Source organism: Barbatula barbatula (assembly GCF_947034865.1).
Source record: "Barbatula barbatula genome assembly, chromosome: 9".
Lineage (NCBI taxonomy): Eukaryota > Metazoa > Chordata > Actinopteri > Cypriniformes > Nemacheilidae > Barbatula > Barbatula barbatula.
This window is the reverse complement of record NC_136772.1, coordinates 2,641,138-2,659,796: the sequence shown is the minus strand read 5'-3', so window position 1 is coordinate 2,659,796 and position 18,659 is coordinate 2,641,138. Positions and strand designations below refer to the sequence as shown.

The 18,659-nt window shown below is 38.0% G+C and overlaps 2 protein-coding genes across 3 annotated transcripts; one reads left to right on the top strand and one right to left on the bottom strand.

Moving 5' to 3' along the window:
• The first annotated feature begins 231 nt into the window (after positions 1 to 231).
• LOC306899021 (myosin light chain 3, skeletal muscle isoform-like) lies at positions 232 to 2,392 on the top strand. Its single transcript, XM_079464973.1, has 7 exons — positions 232 to 518; positions 1,023 to 1,050; positions 1,129 to 1,278; positions 1,620 to 1,793; positions 1,877 to 1,954; positions 2,044 to 2,085; positions 2,294 to 2,392. The coding sequence occupies exons 1-6, from the start codon at positions 309 to 311 to the stop codon at positions 2,070 to 2,072; spliced, it is 669 nt and encodes a 222-aa protein (XP_079321099.1). The 5' UTR covers positions 232 to 308; the 3' UTR covers positions 2,073 to 2,085; positions 2,294 to 2,392.
• A 1,537-nt stretch (positions 2,393 to 3,929) lies between these two features.
• On the bottom strand, positions 3,930 to 13,112 carry LOC306898675 (lactase/phlorizin hydrolase-like). 2 transcript variants are annotated; one of them, XM_079464357.1, is made up of 17 exons: positions 12,493 to 13,112; positions 12,255 to 12,325; positions 12,091 to 12,171; positions 11,906 to 11,999; positions 11,749 to 11,833; positions 9,616 to 10,282; positions 8,888 to 9,533; positions 7,247 to 8,803; positions 6,906 to 7,174; positions 6,507 to 6,797; positions 6,166 to 6,364; positions 5,657 to 5,859; positions 5,468 to 5,574; positions 5,263 to 5,394; positions 4,934 to 5,157; positions 4,612 to 4,860; positions 3,930 to 4,537 (listed from the first exon to the last, which is right to left on the bottom strand). In XM_079464357.1, exons 1-17 carry the CDS (start codon positions 13,079 to 13,081, stop codon positions 4,320 to 4,322), a joined length of 5,682 nt encoding a protein of 1,893 aa, XP_079320483.1. In that variant the 5' UTR covers positions 13,082 to 13,112; the 3' UTR covers positions 3,930 to 4,319. The 2 variants fall into 2 exon arrangements, 1 of the variants encoding a protein (XP_079320483.1); XR_013787142.1 differs by lacking the exon at positions 5,468 to 5,574.
• Positions 13,113 to 18,659: the final 5,547 nt, after the last annotated feature.

Here is an 18,659-nt window from a genome sequence, read left to right as displayed (position 1 = left end):
AAAACATTACACAGTATCTACAATTTTTACCCAGGCTTACAAAATATACAATATATAAAAAATTGAAGATGAAAATGGATGATGGAGCTCAGATTAGACAAAACAATGTGTGTGATGAATGTGGGGGGATTTGTGTCCTGTGAAAGACCCGCGGCATTCTTTCCACATTTAGAACTGTGAGTAATATGGGCGGGGGACAGATATAAGGATTTGTGTAAATAGCCTTTTGACGTCTATCACCAGCATCAGACAACGGTCACCCATCTGAATGAGATTTACTTTTTGACCGTTCACCAGAAAACAACACCATGGCTCCTCCAAAGTCAGTGCCAAACAAAGGAAAGTCAGTCCCGGCTGCCAAAGAAGAAATCGCTCCTGGAGCGGCAGAAACAAAGACACCGGCGCCAGATACTCCGACTTCACAAGCTCCTAAAAAGTCTACACCTGGACCCACATCAGCGAACGCTGCCCAAGAACCAGCTGAAGACCCAAATTTCAAATATGACCCTGCCATTGTAGTAAGTCTGTGAAACTGGTATGGTACTTAATTTGACCCTATTTCTCTATTAGTCAGCTTCAGTTAATATTCAGTACTAACAAAAAAGTCAAATAAGTATATAGATCAGACTACAAAAACGTAAATGCTTTTATATTGTCAAGCTCTTGGGTGATACAATAGCATCCATTATAAGAGATTATATTTATGAAGCAAAAAGAAAATTGTTTATATTATAAACGAATAAATCCCAAACAAAAATACTTAATCAGTATAAAAGTAAAGGGAGAGTTCAACCAGGAATTAATATCTAGTCATCATTTATTCACCTGCATGTAAATCAAAACCTCTCTCTTCGATGGAACAAAAATGAAGACATTTTTAGTAAATGTCTCTGTGTTTTTTACCCCTACAATGGAAGTCAACGGGGGCCAATGTTGTTTATTTAACTATCAAAGCAAACGTCAATACATAAACATGTATCAAATCTGTGAGAGGTTTTGATATCTTTTGTTCTGGGTTTCAGGGTAACCTCTCTCCTGAACAACTTGAAGGTAAGAAACTGATTTAATAAACTTCATCAAGTGATGGATTACTTTGATTCAAAGGTATTGGATATATTTATATTGCAGAATTCAAAGAAGCTTTCCTGCTGTTTGCCAGAACTACTTTAGGGGGGATGAAGATTACATTAGCTCAATGTGGGGATGTGATGAGAGCTTTGGGTCAGAACCCAACCAATGCTGAAGTACTGCATGTTCTGGGGAGACCGAAGCCTGAAGGTGGGTTCACAATGGAAACAAACAGCTGCACCATATCTCAGGACAAGGTTCATCTCATGCCCTGTATAAAAATGACTCGAGCATTGTTTTGCCGGGAGCCCTCAGCTAAATGACTTAACATGCATTTGTCTCTGAGATTAGTGCCGTGTTGGTTGTAACAAATGTCAGATATTTGTCAAAGCGCCATTGTGACCACAGGAATGTATTAGGACATCCTAACACACCAGTGTTGGACACTAAAACAATGCTTTATCTCCCTGACTGTCATGCAATCAATCTATAGCAATGATTCACACTTATTCTGTTCTAGTTTTTAACTTTGTTTTGTTTTAATTCTATAGAGATGGAGTCCAAAATGATCGACTTTGAGACTTTTCTGCCCATGTACCAACAAGTTACAAAATCAATAAAGAGCGGCACATTTCAAGACTTTGTAGAGGGCCTTCGAGTCTTCGACAAAGAAGGCAATGGAACAGTCATGGGGGCCGAACTACGCCATGTGCTTTCCGCACTGGGTATGGATTGGGGATTAGAGAATCAAAACGTGCCCAATTCTGCATACAAGATGTATAGATGTTCCCTCTGTGCTTTGTTTTAGGTGAGAGATTGACCGAAGGAGAGGTGGACCGGCTCATGGCTGGACAAGAGGACACGAACGGCTGTGTTAATTATGAGGGTAAGAAAAGTCTGAAATTCCTCAAGATGCTCTTTTACTATGACTCAAGTTTCTCACTAAAGTTCATCTTGATATTCTCTCTTTATAAGATTTTTTAAAACACGTCATGACTGGATGAGTTATTTCTTCTGGTAAGTTTATCTAAACCTGGAGTTAACAAACTTTTTATCCTTATTCTAACCTTGATATTTTACGTACAGTATAGTTTAAAGTTCAATAACTGTGTTTCATTGTGCTTTTAACTGTTTTAACAATAAGTAGCATTACACATTTTTTCATAGTCCTCCGGATGTCTTCCAACTATTTTTTATTATTTTGGATCTTTTCTGTGTTGCCTAGGTAACGGAGGGTGACTGGTATCTTGAAGATCAAAAGTTGCTGTCAAAAAATTAATGATTGTGTAAAAATGATATCATTAAAATAAATCTCTTCTCCATCAAACTGTTTGTGCAGTAATCTGAGATCGAAAAAATTTATTCATATTGTACTGTAGTGGGGACCACACGATACACAGTAGACTTAGTCTGACCCAGGAGAGAATTAACACAGCTGTCGACGTATTAAACTTTGGCTTGACTTCTCTACTGTTCTGAGTTTGCTTTAATCCCAGAATGCCAAGAACTTTCATCAAACACACGATAAACCCGGACCTTATACTGTGCTCTTGGGGGGCTTTAAGGACATTGTGCGGGGTCAAGAATTGTATTCATCACTATGAGATGTGTTAATTCCACAAATTTGGAGCAGACAAAAGTGTCTGAAGCCTCAAACAGTCAATTTAAAGTTACGGGTTCAAATTCACTTCACAGCAAACATAACTTTAGCAAGTGCTATTTTTGCACAAGTCTTAAAACTAAAACCAACTGTCTTACAAAATATGTTGGAAAATGTGCATACCACTTTGTAATTCAGTATAGAGACCAAATATTTGTCTCCCCAAAAAAGACTTAAAGTGTTCAAATCAAATTGAAGAGTTAAATTTCACACCGTCTTTCAAACTAAAATAAGCTTCTATAGAAATGGCAAATAAAAATGAATAAAAGAGACAAAATCTTGGGTATTTACCACCGTGGTGCCTGACCCCTGCTGTATAGCACCTACTTATTAAAACTCATAGAAAAGATAAAAAGACTTATTTTATTGGAATAAAATACCATTTTAGTTCTTCGTTTTAGACAACCAAACTCCTCCATGTTATAATTGAGTATGTGGACAGATAATACAAAACAGACCGTTAAGTAAATGTGCTTATGATACTTTCTAAGAATCGGGAGAGGATGGGGTCATCCTCAGATCCAACCAAACCGATTCATCACATAAACAAAAGACTCTTCACGCAGGGCTGTGACTTGGTTTTTCCACTAAGGTTTGATATATCGATTTTTAAACAAGTCAACACAAAAAGAGCACAGTTCTTTTATCTGCCTCTTTTACACCTAATAAAGTATTATATCATGCAGTCTTAAACCGTCAGTGAACTTTGTGTCTGGAGACAATCTGTATGGATTATATCAATCTGTGCTCAGCATTTTCAAAATCGCATGAACACAATCAAATATTTTTCTTTTCTCCGTTTATTATCTCTGTTATCATGCTGTGTACGTTTATTGTAACATCCTTCAGGGGTAACTTGAATACCTGACATCATTCTAGAGTACCAAGAGCATGTCTAACCAGGGTAATAATTGACAGCAAATAAAAAAGCGAGTGTGCAAATTTACTAAAGGCAAGGCCGCCGTGTCTTATGATAATATTGCTTTACTGATAGAAAGCTTTATGATCCCATGACAGTGATAACATGTGATCTGTCATTTCAAAACATTCTATAATAACCTTTCATTTGTTCGTCTTTTTGTGCTTATCAGATAAAATCACTCGTATCTCCCAGCACATCATCTGCATTTTCCAATCTGTCAGTAACAGCCGAGGCTCTTGTTGTGTGTTTGATCAGGCAGCAAAAAACTTTGCAAATTAATGGAATTAATTTCATATTTTTATATTTGTTCAAATCAGCATATACAGAGAACTTTTATATGCACACATTTTTTGCAATGAATCTAACAAAAACGAAATAGAGTTTAAACTAATAGAATTTATAGACAAACAAATATAATATAATGATGTTACATACTATACAGTGTATACTGTATATATATCATATTGTTTAATGTTATGGTGTCACTTTGTATCACTTATTCAAACTGGTGAAAGCAACTGCAATGAAATATAAACATTTCACACGCACACCACGGTTTCATGTTTGCATCGATTTGTACAGGTTTATACATCACCTGAACATAATATGTACATATGTAAGCAAACAGAAAATGTGTATGGTGATTATTGATCGTGCCATAATACACATTCAGAATTGTTTCTCGAGAGAAATGTCCTCCCCTTTAGGACGTTTTGCTTTCTTGGCTGCCTTGACAAATCCAAACACTAATAGCACAACAGAGACCACACCAATAATAGTGAGACTGAAGAGAGCATTGAGAGCCACTTCAGCATCAGGACCCGGCACGTCCAAACCCAAGAAATTCACTGACAGCTCCCCAACAGGAGGAGGTGGAGGAGTTGTGCCTGTGGAAGTACTCTGTTAGACGGGCAGACAAATTTAGACAGACAGACAAGACAGATAGACAGACAAACTGTACCTGTGATGCCATCTTCAGGTTCATGAACCTCACATTCGTGAGGGCCTTGTATTGGGTTTACGAAGCCATTGCAGTTGACAATTGTGGCATAGCGCCAGACAGATTTTTTAGGAATTCGTGTTAAATTGGGATCTGATCGATTTACATAGAAAAGGCCAAATCTTTCATCAAAGCCCGTAGCCCATTCCAGGTTGTCCATCAGGGTCCAGGCAGCATAGCCACGGATGTCCACTCCATCCAGCAGATATGCTGAAAGAATTTTTTTATTGAAAGTTTTATTTAAAAAACGCTTTAAAATAAAATAAATAAAAAATGTCTGTACCTTTCAGCGCTTGATTGATGTAGTTTTCATAGTAGTGGATACGGTGAACATCATTCAGATTCATCGGACCTCTTTCTGACACTCCATTTTCTGTAATGTATATGGGAGGGTCTCCATATTCCTCCTTTATGAAATTCAAAATCTTTCGGAAACCCGGAGGGGTAACTTTCAACCAGAAGGAGCCAGAATCCAGCCATGTGCGATCGGTAACAGTTCCTGCCCCTCTGGTGTAGATTTACATTTAAAAGTAATTTAATGAAAGTGATTTACAAATGAGAAACATCATGAAATGCTACAGTGCACCAGAACTGTACAGTGTTAATTCTCACCTGTCTGCATCGTAGTGTTGAAGGTCATTGTAGTCCACATTATAGGCCAAGACTGTGGTGTAGTGGTTGAATCCAAAATAATCGTGAGTGCCCTTAATTCTCACTATTTCCTCTGGTGTAAATTCTGGAAGCCTGTTGGATGTAACATGTTTCAGCCTTTTATAAGTATTGAGGGCAGCAAACTGCAATTTAATATTTGCATTACCTTGATTTAGGTAAACCAGCTGCTAAGCTTCTCTCTTGAATTCTATTCTTCATTACATCACTATAATCTCCATTAAAAACTGGATGAGCAAACCAGCCAATCTGGAACTGTCATGATACTCATGTTAACAAACGCATGTGGTTGCGTAAAAATCCACAGATTGAGAAGTGACTGCATTGAGAAGTGTACCTGAATGACGCGAATGGCTGCATCCACATCTTCCTGTTTGTACGGGTTTCTTGGTTCAGCCCAGTCAGAGTTTATAGTGATGCCAACAATGCCTCTTTGTTTTGCACGGTACTTCTCATCATACAGGTGCCATGCCTCCGCGTGAGCCTTCAGGAGGTTGTGTGCTACAATATAAGGTGCTGTGCCCGGTCTGAAACTTATGCCTGGGCGGACATCACAAACAGCTGTCTCATTTCTCTTGCACATCTTTAATATTTAAACATACTTATACATAGAGCAGTATTCTCAAACTAGTCAGGGAGACCACTTTCAACAAGAAAGCCAAAACTGTGCTTTTAAAAAACAGTCCATCCAAAATGTGAAATGTAATTGATTATTGACCAAATTTTTTTTTTAATACAGTAGACATCTATGGGGGTCAATGCTGTTGGTTATACAGATTTGGAATTATATTTTTTTACATTTTAAAAAATGATATGCATGAATTTCTCCTTTGTTTTTCATCATACCTGGTGCAGCAGTTCCGTAACCATGTCCAATCATCGCAACATTGTAGGGTTCATTTATAGTGATCCAGAACTGTACTTTATCTCCCAGACTGTTAAATATAACATCAGCATAGTCCCTGAATCTACTAACAACAGTTTCATTCTCCCAGCCTCCAAAATCCTGAAGGGCTTGTGGTAGATCCCAATGGTACAGAGTCGCCTGCCCATTGAAAACCATTAATACCATTTAAAATGTGAGAAATCTATTGATTTAACGATTTGATAGGATTGGAGCTTTCCAACCATAAAATTGTATATCATTTTGTTAGGATATCATTTTGTAAAAAACTATTTTTATTTACCTGGGGTTTGATATTGGCTGCCAAAAGTGCATCCACCAGTCTATGATAATAGTTGAGTCCAGCTTCATTAATTTTAGTGTTTGTTCCATCAGGAAGAATCCTGGGCCATGAAATAGAGAATCTGTAGTGGTTGACTTTCAGCATTTTGAGATTGTTCACATCTTCATCAATCTTTTTATAGCTGTCACATGCTATGTCACCGTTTTCATCTTTTGAGATCTTTAATGGAGTATGTGCGAATTTGTCCCAGATGCTGAGACCTTTCCCGTCTGCTCTCCAGGCTCCCTCTATCTATGATGTAATGGCATAAAACAGACTTGGAGATTCACAAAAAACTAAAAAACAAATATGCTCGGATAAGATTAAACATTTGTTTGTTGTATTGGATTTTGAATTGACCTGATAAGCCGCGGTTGCTGTGCTCCAGACAAACCCCTCTTGGAAATGTCCATATATGATTCTCTCCTCCTCTAACAATGGAAAACCATTATTTCTCATGATATCAAAGTAGAGGTGAGCTGAGCGTTTTGGAGTTCTCGGTCGACTTAGGTGCTTAAAGTCTACATGGTGAAGTCCATAGCCGACACTGTAGCCATTCAACCACTCAAAAGAGTCCATCAGAGGGCTAGCGACATATCCCTTAAGACGCACTCCATCCAGGTTGTGTGCTTAAAAAACAACTCATGTAAATATGTGTTAAGTTCAGCAGTTCACAGAATTACAAATATCGTCAAGCATACCTTTGAGAGCTTCATCAATGTACGTCTTCAAGAAGAATATTCTATCGGTGTCATCGGTTGTAACCCGAGTGCTTGTGGACACACCGTTTTCCGTGATATAGACCTCAGGATCTCCATATTCCTCCTTAATCCAGTTCAGAAGTCTCCTGAGCCCCCATGCAGCAGCTTTCTGCTCTTTAACAGCCGTATCTTCAGCACCATCTGCCTCTTCCTTACTAACATCCTGATCGTTCTGATAACTCGCAGGAGACAGTCTGATTGATGCGTGACGTACGATTTTGGTTGTGTACGTATTAATACAGAATACGTCGGCTGTGCCTTGGATGTAGGTTTTATCTTCATCTGTAAAAGTAGGCAAGCGAGAATCTTTCGAGCCTTGGAGTTCGCTCTTGTTGCTAACCTGCCACTTCATGGCATCGGGATAGTCGCCGTTTTTAAAGATGGGATGTGCGAACCAGCCCAACTGGAATTGGAGTGCTCGATCAGCAGCCACCACCTCTCGGGGGACGGTGACATCTAGAGGTTCCACCCATTCGGCATTTAGACTAATGGACACCAGCCCTTTTTGAGTCGCTCTGTATTTACTGTCATAAGTGTGATACGCTTTTGCATGAGCTTTTAGAAGGTTGTGCGCAACCCTGTACGGAGCATCTCCGGGATGCTTGATGTTGGGTGGAATCAGGCCCAGTCCATATCCCGACCATGCAATTGTGTGGGGTTCATTAAACGTTATCCAAAACTTCACCCTGTCCCCAAACGTTGCATAGCAGAAATCACAATAGTCACTGAAAATGTTAATCATATTGGGGTTTTCCCAGCCGTTGATGTCTTGTAAAGCTTGTGGTAGATCCCAGTTGTAAAGAGTGACCATGGGTTGGATATTATTTGCTACGAGGCCATCTATAAGCTTGTTGTAGTAATCCACACCCTTCTGATTAAGAGAAGATTTATAACCGTTGGGAAAGATTCGAGACCATGAAATGGAAAATCTATAATTCTTAATTTGTAAAGCTTTTAACATGTATAGATCCTCGTCGATTTTATTATAACTGTCACAAGCCACGTCGCCGTTGTCTTTGTTTGGGATACTACTAGGTTTATGAGTAAACGTGTCCCACACGCTGGGTCCCTTTCCATCTGCGTTCCAGCCACCTTCAATCTGATAGGCAGAAGAGGACACGCCCCAATGGAAGTCTCCTGGAAATGATCCATAGTGATAGAGTTGTCTCTCGAACTTTGTCTGGGGAGAGAATTTTTCCCAAACCACTTTGGATGTTGAAGGAACTTTAGATGGTGGCAGAGCGGGAAGCCTCGAGCTCTCCTTTTCATTGCCATAGATTTGCGTTGCAGGTTTTGCTGGAGCTTCTGCAAATCCATTTCTTTCAATCAGCCTTGAGTAGTAATATGCCGATGATTTGGGAGCTCTCGGCCTGTCAGGATCTTCAAAGTTTACATAGTGCAAGCCAAACCGTTGACTGTAGCCCTGAGGTCCCTCAAATCCATCCATTAGGGACTGTACTGTGAACCTTTGGACGTTCACAACATCTAACTGCACAGCTGTTGAAATAAAAAAGAAGTTGGTTAGTCTGATTTTTAGCAGATTTTTAGCACTGATGGTCAGTTCTCCTTTATGATAATTACCTTTCATTGCCTCATTAATGTAAGCTTTGAGGAAGTCAACACGCTGGGTGTCGTCGAACACATCACCGCTGTACTCAGTGGGCATCCCATTCCCTGTGATGTAAATGGGCACCTTTGTGACGGATGTGTACTCTACAGCGATGAAGTTCAACAAACGGCGTAGCCCCCAGGGAACAGTATGGATGTGATCAGAAGACGTGTTGGGCCATGTGGGGTCAACATCTACCTGGAAGTCCCCCACATTATTAAGTCCAGGATCACAACTACCTAACACCTCACTTATCAGTCGGGTACTGTAGTGGTTAAGCCCAAAGAAATCGGCTGTGCCTTGGATTCTTTGTTTCTCCGCTTCTGTAAAAACAGGGAGTCTTGCTAGCTCTTTGCCACACAGAGTGTTTTTGTTCTCAATTTTAGCTTTGAGAACTGCTGAGTAGTCTCCATTTACAAATATGGGATGAGCAAACCAGCCCAGCATGAAGTTTAGATAGCGCTCGGCTGCCATACTATCCTGTGAACTTGAAGGATTTTTTGGCTCCGTCCATTCGGAATAAAGTGCAATGCCAACTTTTCCGTTCTGCGTTTTTCTGTATTTATCATCATAGGTGTGCCAGGCTTCAGCATGAGATTTCAGAATATTGTGTGTAACCTGTACTTGACACAAAACAAAGACTTTTAAAAATCTATGCAATAGCATAATACATTGCACATTATTAGATTGAAAGACACACCTGGTAAGAAGCCATTACTGGGTCTTTGATACTCGGTGGATGTTCTCCTGTTCCATACCCGAAGTTACTCACAACCCAAGGGCTGCCAAATGTATTCCATGTTTTCACTCTGTCTCCATATCGAGAGAAACAAAAGTCTGAAAATTCTTTGAAAGCTTCCACGATGGATTCATTGGTCCAGCCTCCCTGTTCCTGCAGAGCTTGAGGAAGATCCCAATGATATAGGGTAGCAGTTGGTTCAATGCCCGATTGTAAAAGCTTGTTAATCATATTGTCATAATACAATGCCCCTTTATCGACCAAACTTTCCTTGCGTCCATTAGGGAAAATGCGAGCCCAGGATATTGAGAACTGGTAATGAGGGGGCTGCATACCCCGAAGCAGATACACATCATAGTCCACCTTGTGATAGCTGTCGCAGGCCAAATCGGCGGTCTGGTTGCCAAACACGTGACTTTTATGGCTAAACCGATCCCATATGGTCTCACCCTTCCCATGTTCAGACCAGCCGCCTTCTACTTTGAAACTCTCACTGGAGACAGACCACTGAAACCCAGCAGGGAATGAGCCATTGAAGAACTGATCTCGCTCCGCTTCACTTTGAGTTTTAAACTTCTCCCACACCTTCTGGTATGAAGAAGATGATTTTTCATCCTCATTCTTCACACTAAATTACAAAATAGACAGACTTACTAAAGATACTTTATGAAAGTGTATTTTAAAAAATTATTGTCCATATACGCATGTACGTTAGGGTGGCCATAACGTTAACATGCCGAAACGTCCGACATCATTTAATCAGGAATGGACAGAAGAGTACGAATTCATATCAAAAAGCAGTAGTGATGCTTTCCATGGATTTTGCACACTATGTAGCTGCTAAGTGGACGTTAGTTGTAAAGGGAAAGCCGCCATTGACCGACATGCCAGCACTGAAAAACATAAAGGTAACCGACGAGCTGCTGGTACATCTTCCCTTAGGTCTTAATTTCGAGAGGCAACATCACCTCAGGATGATAAAATCTCAGCTGCAGAGCTTTGTAAAGTCTATCATGCAGTCAAGCATCACCGGTCATTCAGGAGTGTCTTGAATAAATACAAATACTGTGAACAAACACTTGTTTGCCTCTTCTGTTACACATAGGTCTACATCAAGATATGTTGTTGACCAAATTGTCTGGCAATGAATAGAGTAGGCTTTTCAGAATCACTGTATCATGATACCATAGATATGATAGACATATATGCGAGTACACCAGGTTGCAGTTATTCTTGCCTCACTGAATGCCGCAAAGTGTCCTCCTTTTTGGTGTTATGGAAATGGCCACCCTAATGTACGTATGTGTATGTCAGATACAGTTGGAAAAATACCGCCCACTGTAAAAAGTGTACAAGTTAAAAACTGACTTTACTAGTAACTTGAATTTATTTCATATCGATTAATCTAGGAATTTCACTGCAGTTTAGTATAGTAAATGCCACAGTAAACTTAAATTTTTACTATGGCAAGGTTTAAGATACAATATCTAGTCATTTTTCATCAGTATACAATAGTAATTTCTACAGTAACTTTAATATTAACAACGGTAATGTTTAAGGTTTAAAACACTATAATATATACACAATAAATAACTCTGTGGGCTTATGAAATATAAAAAACAGCTTCATCAAACTAATCAAATCTTTTCATATTATTTAATTGATTTCTTAAGTGGGAGATATTAGACAATTATTGAAAATTCAACAGTTAATTTCACTCAAATGTACATTTAAGTTTATTTAATAAAAAAATGTCCATTATATATTTTTAATAAACACTTAATATATTTGGTGAATTCTAATAGAAATATTTGAGTTACTCAGATGTACTTAATTTTCTTACTTACCTTTATGCATTTTAAACAGTATATTTCATTGATTTCAAAAGTTTTATAAATTGTTTCACGTAAAATCATATTAAATTTGTTTTGAGTGCAGGAATATTAATAAAGTTTTCTTACAGTACATGCTACAGTAACTGGTAAGGAAGGAATTTTACTACTGTTTACTAACCTTACATATGTCTGTCAAATGGTAGTATCTAATAACCCAGTTCAAACTGTATGTGTGCATGTATTTGTGTAAGCTTTATACCTTTTGGGTATTTGTTCTTGATCTAAATTTCCAAAAAGGTGTGTGATGTCACAGCCCCTGATGTGAAGATCTTTGTTCTGTAAAACTGTAATCAATAACTACAACCAGGTTAACATTTCATATTTGTATCAATAACATCTTATCTGTAAACGTTTACCTCTAAGAACACTGATAAGAGGATTATTTTCATTTTCATCACAGTCCTTGAGGATCAGCTCATACATAAGAATAGACAGCTGACCACTAGCAGTCTGAAACAAGAGTCCGTTTTTGTGCATTACAAAATGTCACAGGTAATAGTGTGTTGGGCAAATGGTTTTATACTCCTCATTAATCACCCACCTGCAATGCCTGCAAGTTCTTGGCCAGACTTTGCAATTTGCAGTTGTACGGCACATGCACTGAAAGAAAATCCATATACACCTGAAAAAGAGATAACATGATGTGATACATGCATATATCTGTTTGTCATCAATATGCAAGACGACCTGCCCTTAACCCCTTACCGTGTTTTTTGACCCCAATTGATAAATGGAGGTTGCATCATCAGCTCTGATCCCAAGAGACAAACGAATCCCTTAAAAGAAACATTAAAAGAGATGCACACCATGAAATGACACTATTATTAAACATTATAATATTTACTTATACATAAACAGAGGAGACAACAACAGGACATGGTGTCACTTGTGTTCCCATAAGGTATATATCAATGACTCTTGAGGAAAAAGGACACCTTGTTACCTTTGAAATTTTGATGATAGAGTTTGTATATGTTTGCGTGGGCCTGGAGAGCATTTTGAAGTTCTTCATGATGAAGTTCATGCAGGTGACTGAAGGTGATAAACGTGTCCACCAGGTCTTTATACGTGTCAAATGCAAATCCCACATATTGCTCAAACATCTGCACCAATATTGGATTTTCCCAGCCTCCATATCTGCTTCGGTAACGTTCAGGAACCGTGGAGCGGTGGAGGACCAGCAGAGGTTTGATACCTGATTCAGTCAGTTGCTTCACGAGTGTCTTGTAGCACGTCACGGTGTCTTCATGAGGCTTGTTGGGGTCACCGGTCGGAAGAACGTGAGACCAGGAAAGGGGAACTTTAAAGCGGTTCACCCCTCTGCTCTGGAGATACTGGAAGTATTCTCTGGACTGTAATGGCAGTCCACTCCTGCAGTCAAACACATCGCCGCTTGCTGATGCTCCAGAGTCGTCCACGAGCTCGGTGGTTAAAGGACCTGTAAGTACCATGAACTCTTGTTGTTCTGCATTACTGAAAAACCACAACACAGCCGAGAGACCAAGAGAAAACAAGCCCTGTATGTGCTTCATCGTGACAGGTCAGCATTACACAGAGGGAGCGTTTTCATAGCTCTTTATAGCCACAAATTATAATCTATAAAATACATGTATCAGTGCTACTGTCATGAAATTTATCTTTAATCCAATAAGCAAATTTATGACAGTCATTCAATTTTTATCACGTAGACTCTGAACTCAGATAACTGTGGTATACTGTGAGGTTATAAAATCCTGCAGTTACAAAGTGCGTTTAAAATGAAGCATCAAAACACAATACAGCCTTAAAAAAAGAACAACACACAATTACTTTTTCCACATTTTATTTTTATTAAAATACAAATTTTTCAGTTTAAAATCTGTGAACTTGGCCTACCGACTAGATCTCAAGATTTTATAACTACATTATAAAACGGTCAGTTCTGATCCTTGATTCTGATTGGCTGAGCGGAGTTCTAAGCCGATATAAAATACCCTGATACCCTGAAAGGCTGACCGCAAGTTATATCCTAAATATAATAACTGCTTCGCGTCGTGCCACAACACCCTTAGATGTTATAAAATGCACTGTAACCCACTGCTTCTTGGGGCTTATTGCTTTAATAAACGTTATTTTCATTCGAAAAGGCAAAACAGGAGCCCCAACCGGTGCAAAATAAATTGTATATATAAAACATGCTTTAGTGAAGTAAACTTTTAAAATAAGTATTTGATCTTGTTTGTTTTACCCAGCCGTCTCAGGACAAGGTTCATCTCATGCCCTGTATAAAAATGACTCGAGCATTGTTTTGCCGGGAGCCGGAATTTTTTTGTGCTCATATGCATACGTTTTGCACACAGTTTTAAGTTAGATTTACTTTTTTGTAATGTTCTTTGAATTGTTTGAGTAATTTAAGCAAAGTTTTCTTATTTATGTGTCAAATTTATTGAAAAAACTTTTTCAGAGTAGTCCTCTGGAATTTTTTTTAACTTATTTTGGATCATTTCTGTGTTGCATAGGTAATGGGGGATCAAACGTTGCTGTGAATAAATCAATGTTTTTGTAAAAATTATATGACTAATTTAATTAAATCTCTTCTCAATCGAACTGTTTGTGAGCATTAATACAACAAGGTAAAATCTCAGTTTTTACTTCAAATTGTACTGTGGATAATAATAGTCTGTCCCAGGAGGGAATTAACACATCTGTCAAGGTATTCATTTGGCTTGACTTCTCTACTGTTCTGAGCTTTGATCTATTCCACGAATGTCAGGAACTCTCGTGAGATATGATGAACCTCTGCCATTGTTCAAAATATATTATTTATCGTTCAACAGAACAAATAAAATTGTAAAGTAATTTTTCCAACTTTAGTCAATCACTGTTTGGTTACAAGCATTCGCCCAAGTATCTTTCTCTGTGCTCATCAGAACAAAGAAATATCTACAGATTTGGAACTCAAGGGTAAATGATTACAGGCTTTTTCTTAGTTCCTCTAGAAGCCTAAATAAATTTAGCAAGTGTTATTTATACCACAAGCCAACAAAACAAAAGTTTTTAAATAAATGACAAAATATGTCGCAGAAATGTGTTTGTCACTTTTGTAACAAGCTTCTCCCGGATACACCCGTTCACTTTCCCCGGACTATTGACCCTCACAAACTACATTTCCCATCATCCTTTGCACCCACACCTGTTACTCATCCCATGGACACTACATGTATTGCTTGTGTTTAGTGTGTTGTCAAATCTTGATGTATTTTGTTACAGTTCTAGCTCTGACTCTTTGTTCTCCCATGATTTCCTGGTTTGCTAGTTACTTTGTGGAATATACCTTTTTTGTCTTGGCTTTTTATTAAACCCTCATCACAAGTCTTGTTGTGGCATCGTCCTTCTGTCCGGTGTGAATGTTACAGCTTTGCGTTAGAGACCCAAACTGAATAACGCTGCTAAAGAAATGGCAGAAAAAATCTAACAGATATAAAACCTTCAGTGCTTCGGTATTTATCACCACGGTGTTGCCTGAACCCCGGCTGTGTAGCAGCTACTTATTAAAATGTTCAGATCCTTTAAAACTTTAGCAAAGACAGAAATACCTGCTGTTTAAACCTTGGGTAGAATTCAATACCATTATAGTTCTTTATTTTAGACAACCAAAGGCCTTCGAGATGGAATTTGCAGTTATAATTGAATATGTGTGTGGATAATACGAAACAGACCATCAATTAAATGTGCTTCAGCTACTTTCTAAGAATCAGGAGAGGATGGGGTCATCCACCCATCTCACCAAACAAGATTCATAATATAAACAAAAAAGTCTTCACGCAGGTCTGTGACTTGATTTTTCCACTACGGTCTGGTATGTTGATTTTTAAACAAGTCAACAATAAAAACTCACGATGGTGTAGAACAGACACAGTTCATTTATCCAGATATTTTACACTCTTTTACAAAAAGACAGATCTTATCATGTAGGTTTAAACTCTCAGTAAACTCTTTTTCTGCATGGAGACAATCTGTATTCATCTGTGCTCAGCATTTTCATAACAGCGTAACACTTTTCTCCATTTATTATCTGTTATCATGCCACGTATGTTTAAACAAAATATTTACTGACATAATTCAAGCAAACCAAGAGCAGAGTAATAATTGACAGTAAATTGTCATTGTTAAGATAGCGAGTTTACAATTTTACTTACTCGTGTCTTATGATAATATTCCTGTACTGATAGAAAGCTTTATCATCCCATTGCAGTGATAACCCGTGATGTGTCATTTTAAAAACATTATATAACAAACCTTTTATTTGTCAGTCCTTATGCATGTGCTAAACAGATGAAATGACATAACCAAGACTCTTGTTCTCTGTTTGATCAGGTAGCAAAAACATTCAATTACTTTAATAGTTTGATATTTGTTCAATTCAGCATATACAGAGAACTTTTATATACATTTACATTACATTACATTACATTTAGTCATTTAGCAGACGCTTTTATCCAAAGCGACTTACAGATGAGGAAACATTGGAAGCAATTATAACAACATAGGCAACAAAATACATAAGTGCATCAAACTAGTCCATTAAAGCCTAGCACAGTATAAAAATTTAAGAAAAGTGAGGTTAGTAAGTGTTGTTGTTTTTTTTAAGAAGGAAAGGGAAGAGAATTAGGAAAAATTCAATCAGCGACGTGTTTACGGAAGAGATGCGTTTTTAGGCGTTTTTTAAAGATGGCAACCGAGTCTGCTGATCTTGTAGCAGCTGGTAGATCATTCCACCAATGTGGTTGGTGATTTTTTTGGACGATGTCTCAGTACTGGAAGTTGCTAACATTATTTCAAACATCTTTCTCAGTGTTCATTGGAACAAAGAAATGTATACAGGTTTGAAACAACCTGAGGGTGAGTAAATGATGAAAGATTTTACATTTTTGCAGGAAGAATCCCTTTTATACCAACTGCAATGTGATATTTACAGGAAAATCAACATTTCACACGCACACCCCGGTTTCATGTTTGCATCGATTTGTACAGGTTTATACATCACCTGAACATAATATTTACATATGTAAGCAAAAATGTGTATTGTTGATTATTGATCTTGCAATTAATTCACATTCAGAATTGTTTCTCGAGAGAAATGTCCTCCCCTTTAGGACGTTTTGTTTTCTTGGCTGCCTTGACAAGTCCAAACACTAAGAGCACAACAGAGACCACACCAATAATAGTGAGACTGAAGAGAGCATTGAGAGCCACTTCAGCATCAGGACCCTGAACGTCCAAACCCAAGAAATTCACTGACAGCTCCCCAACAGGAGGAGTCATGGCTTAAGAAGAACAGTCGATTATAGAGATGGCAGACATATAGACAGACAGATATAAAGACAGACATATAAACATATGTTCATATGCTAAAGTTTAAACACTATAAAATCTAGGACATTTTCTACAGTTTATTATGGTAAATGCTACAGTGTACTTTAATATTTGCTATAATATCTAGGAAGTTTGCAATTGTTTACTATAGTAAATGCTACATAACTTTAATATTGACCATATTAAAGTTTACAACACTATAGTCTCTATGAATTTTACTACAGTTAACTACATTAAAAACACTTGTTTACTATAATGTCTACGATAGGTTTAAAAACTACAGTATCTAGGAATTGTACTAAAGTTTACTATAGTAAATGCTACAGTATCTCTAATACTTACTATGGTAAGTTTTACAACCTTTTAGTATCTTTGGATTTGTATTGCAGTTTACTATATGCTACCGTAATTTTATGTTTACTACGGTAAGGCATAAAACACTATAGTCTCTAGGAATTGTATAACAGTTTACTAGAGTACAGTTACAGTTGTCTGTCAGATGTTAATGGTTTTTATAAATTAACAGGAAATAGCTAATCTTTTTCATTAGCACTGCCAGAAATAAGCACTTTGACATAACAGATGATTACATATTGTCCACAACAAACAACTGACTTTACAAAAATAACCCAGTTGAACATTTTGCTGGATAACTTTTGGGTACTTGTTCTTGATCTAAATTTCCAAAAGGTGTTTGATGTCACAGCCCCTGATGTGAAGATCTTTGTTCTGTTAAACTGTAATCAATAACTACAACCATGTTTTTTGACCCAAGTTGATAAATGGAGGTACCATCATCGGCTCTGATCCCAAGAGACAAATGAATCCCTGAAAATCAAAGATGAGATGATATAATACAAAAAAATAGCAGGACATGGTGTCACTGTATTGTGTTCTGCTCTGGGGTATCTCTGGATTGCAATGGCACTGCACTCCTGCAGTCAAACACATCGCCGCTTGCTGATGCTCCAAAGTCGTCCACGAGCTCAGTGGTTAAAGGACCTGTAAGTCAAGTCAAATCAAGTCAACTTTATTTATATAGCGCTTTTTATAATTTCAATTGTTTCAAAGCATGTTTACAAGAAAACATTGACAAATATATATAAGCAAAACATAAAAGGTTATGCAAGTCAAAACACAGGTCAAATATCACACACACTATAAATTCCTATATGCAGTGTTAATTAAATAAGACTATAAAATTCTAGCAGCCCCCCCGGCCAGGCAAACAGTATGCAAACGGTGGCGAGGAACACAAAACTCCATTGGAGGAGAAAAGAACCTAAGAGGGTAACCAGGCCTAACCAGGGGATTCCAGTTCCCCTCTGGCAAAAGCTGCAGCCTCTGCACAAGCTCGACAGTGCTTGCACAACAAGGCAAAATAAAAATAAAATAGATTTAAGATTATCATTAATAATCTTATAGCGGCTGAAGTTTTGTAGAGTGGCCACGTCATTTGTCCAGCTCTATCATCACTGCATTTGTCAGATCTGGGTATGGATTGCGTCCGCTCTAGTAACCTTGGACTGCATCCTGCTCACTCTGGTAACCTTGGAACAATGAGACAAGACTGGCTGAGAGTAGAGTACTGTTCTGCACTCTTTGATGCAGCAAATGCATCAGTTGTTATTGGAAGTGTTCCTGGTTCCGGTTGATCTAACTAGTGCAGCCTAGATCTTTGAAATATATATATTATGATAGTGTAGTGTATGCGAGATTAAAAAGATGCGTCTTTTGTCTAGATTTAAACTGACA

Coding starts and splice junctions, on each gene's coding strand:
- LOC306899021 (XM_079464973.1), top strand. CDS start 309: ATGGCTCCTCCAAAGTCAGTGCCAAACAAAGGAAAGTCAGTCCCGGCT. Junction 1,279..1,619: donor GGGGAGACCGAAGCCTGAAG/GTGGGTTCACAA, acceptor TTAATTCTATAG/AGATGGAGTCCAAAATGATC. Junction 1,955..2,043: donor CGGCTGTGTTAATTATGAGG/GTAAGAAAAGTC, acceptor TCTCTTTATAAG/ATTTTTTAAAACACGTCATG.
- LOC306898675 (XM_079464357.1), bottom strand. CDS start 13,081: ATGAAGCACATACAGGGCTTGTTTTCTCTTGGTCTCTCGGCTGTGTTG. Junction 5,575..5,656: donor CAGCCATTCGCGTCATTCAG/GTACACTTCTCA, acceptor GTATCATGACAG/TTCCAGATTGGCTGGTTTGC. Junction 4,861..4,933: donor CATCAATCAAGCGCTGAAAG/GTACAGACATTT, acceptor AAATTCTTTCAG/CATATCTGCTGGATGGAGTG.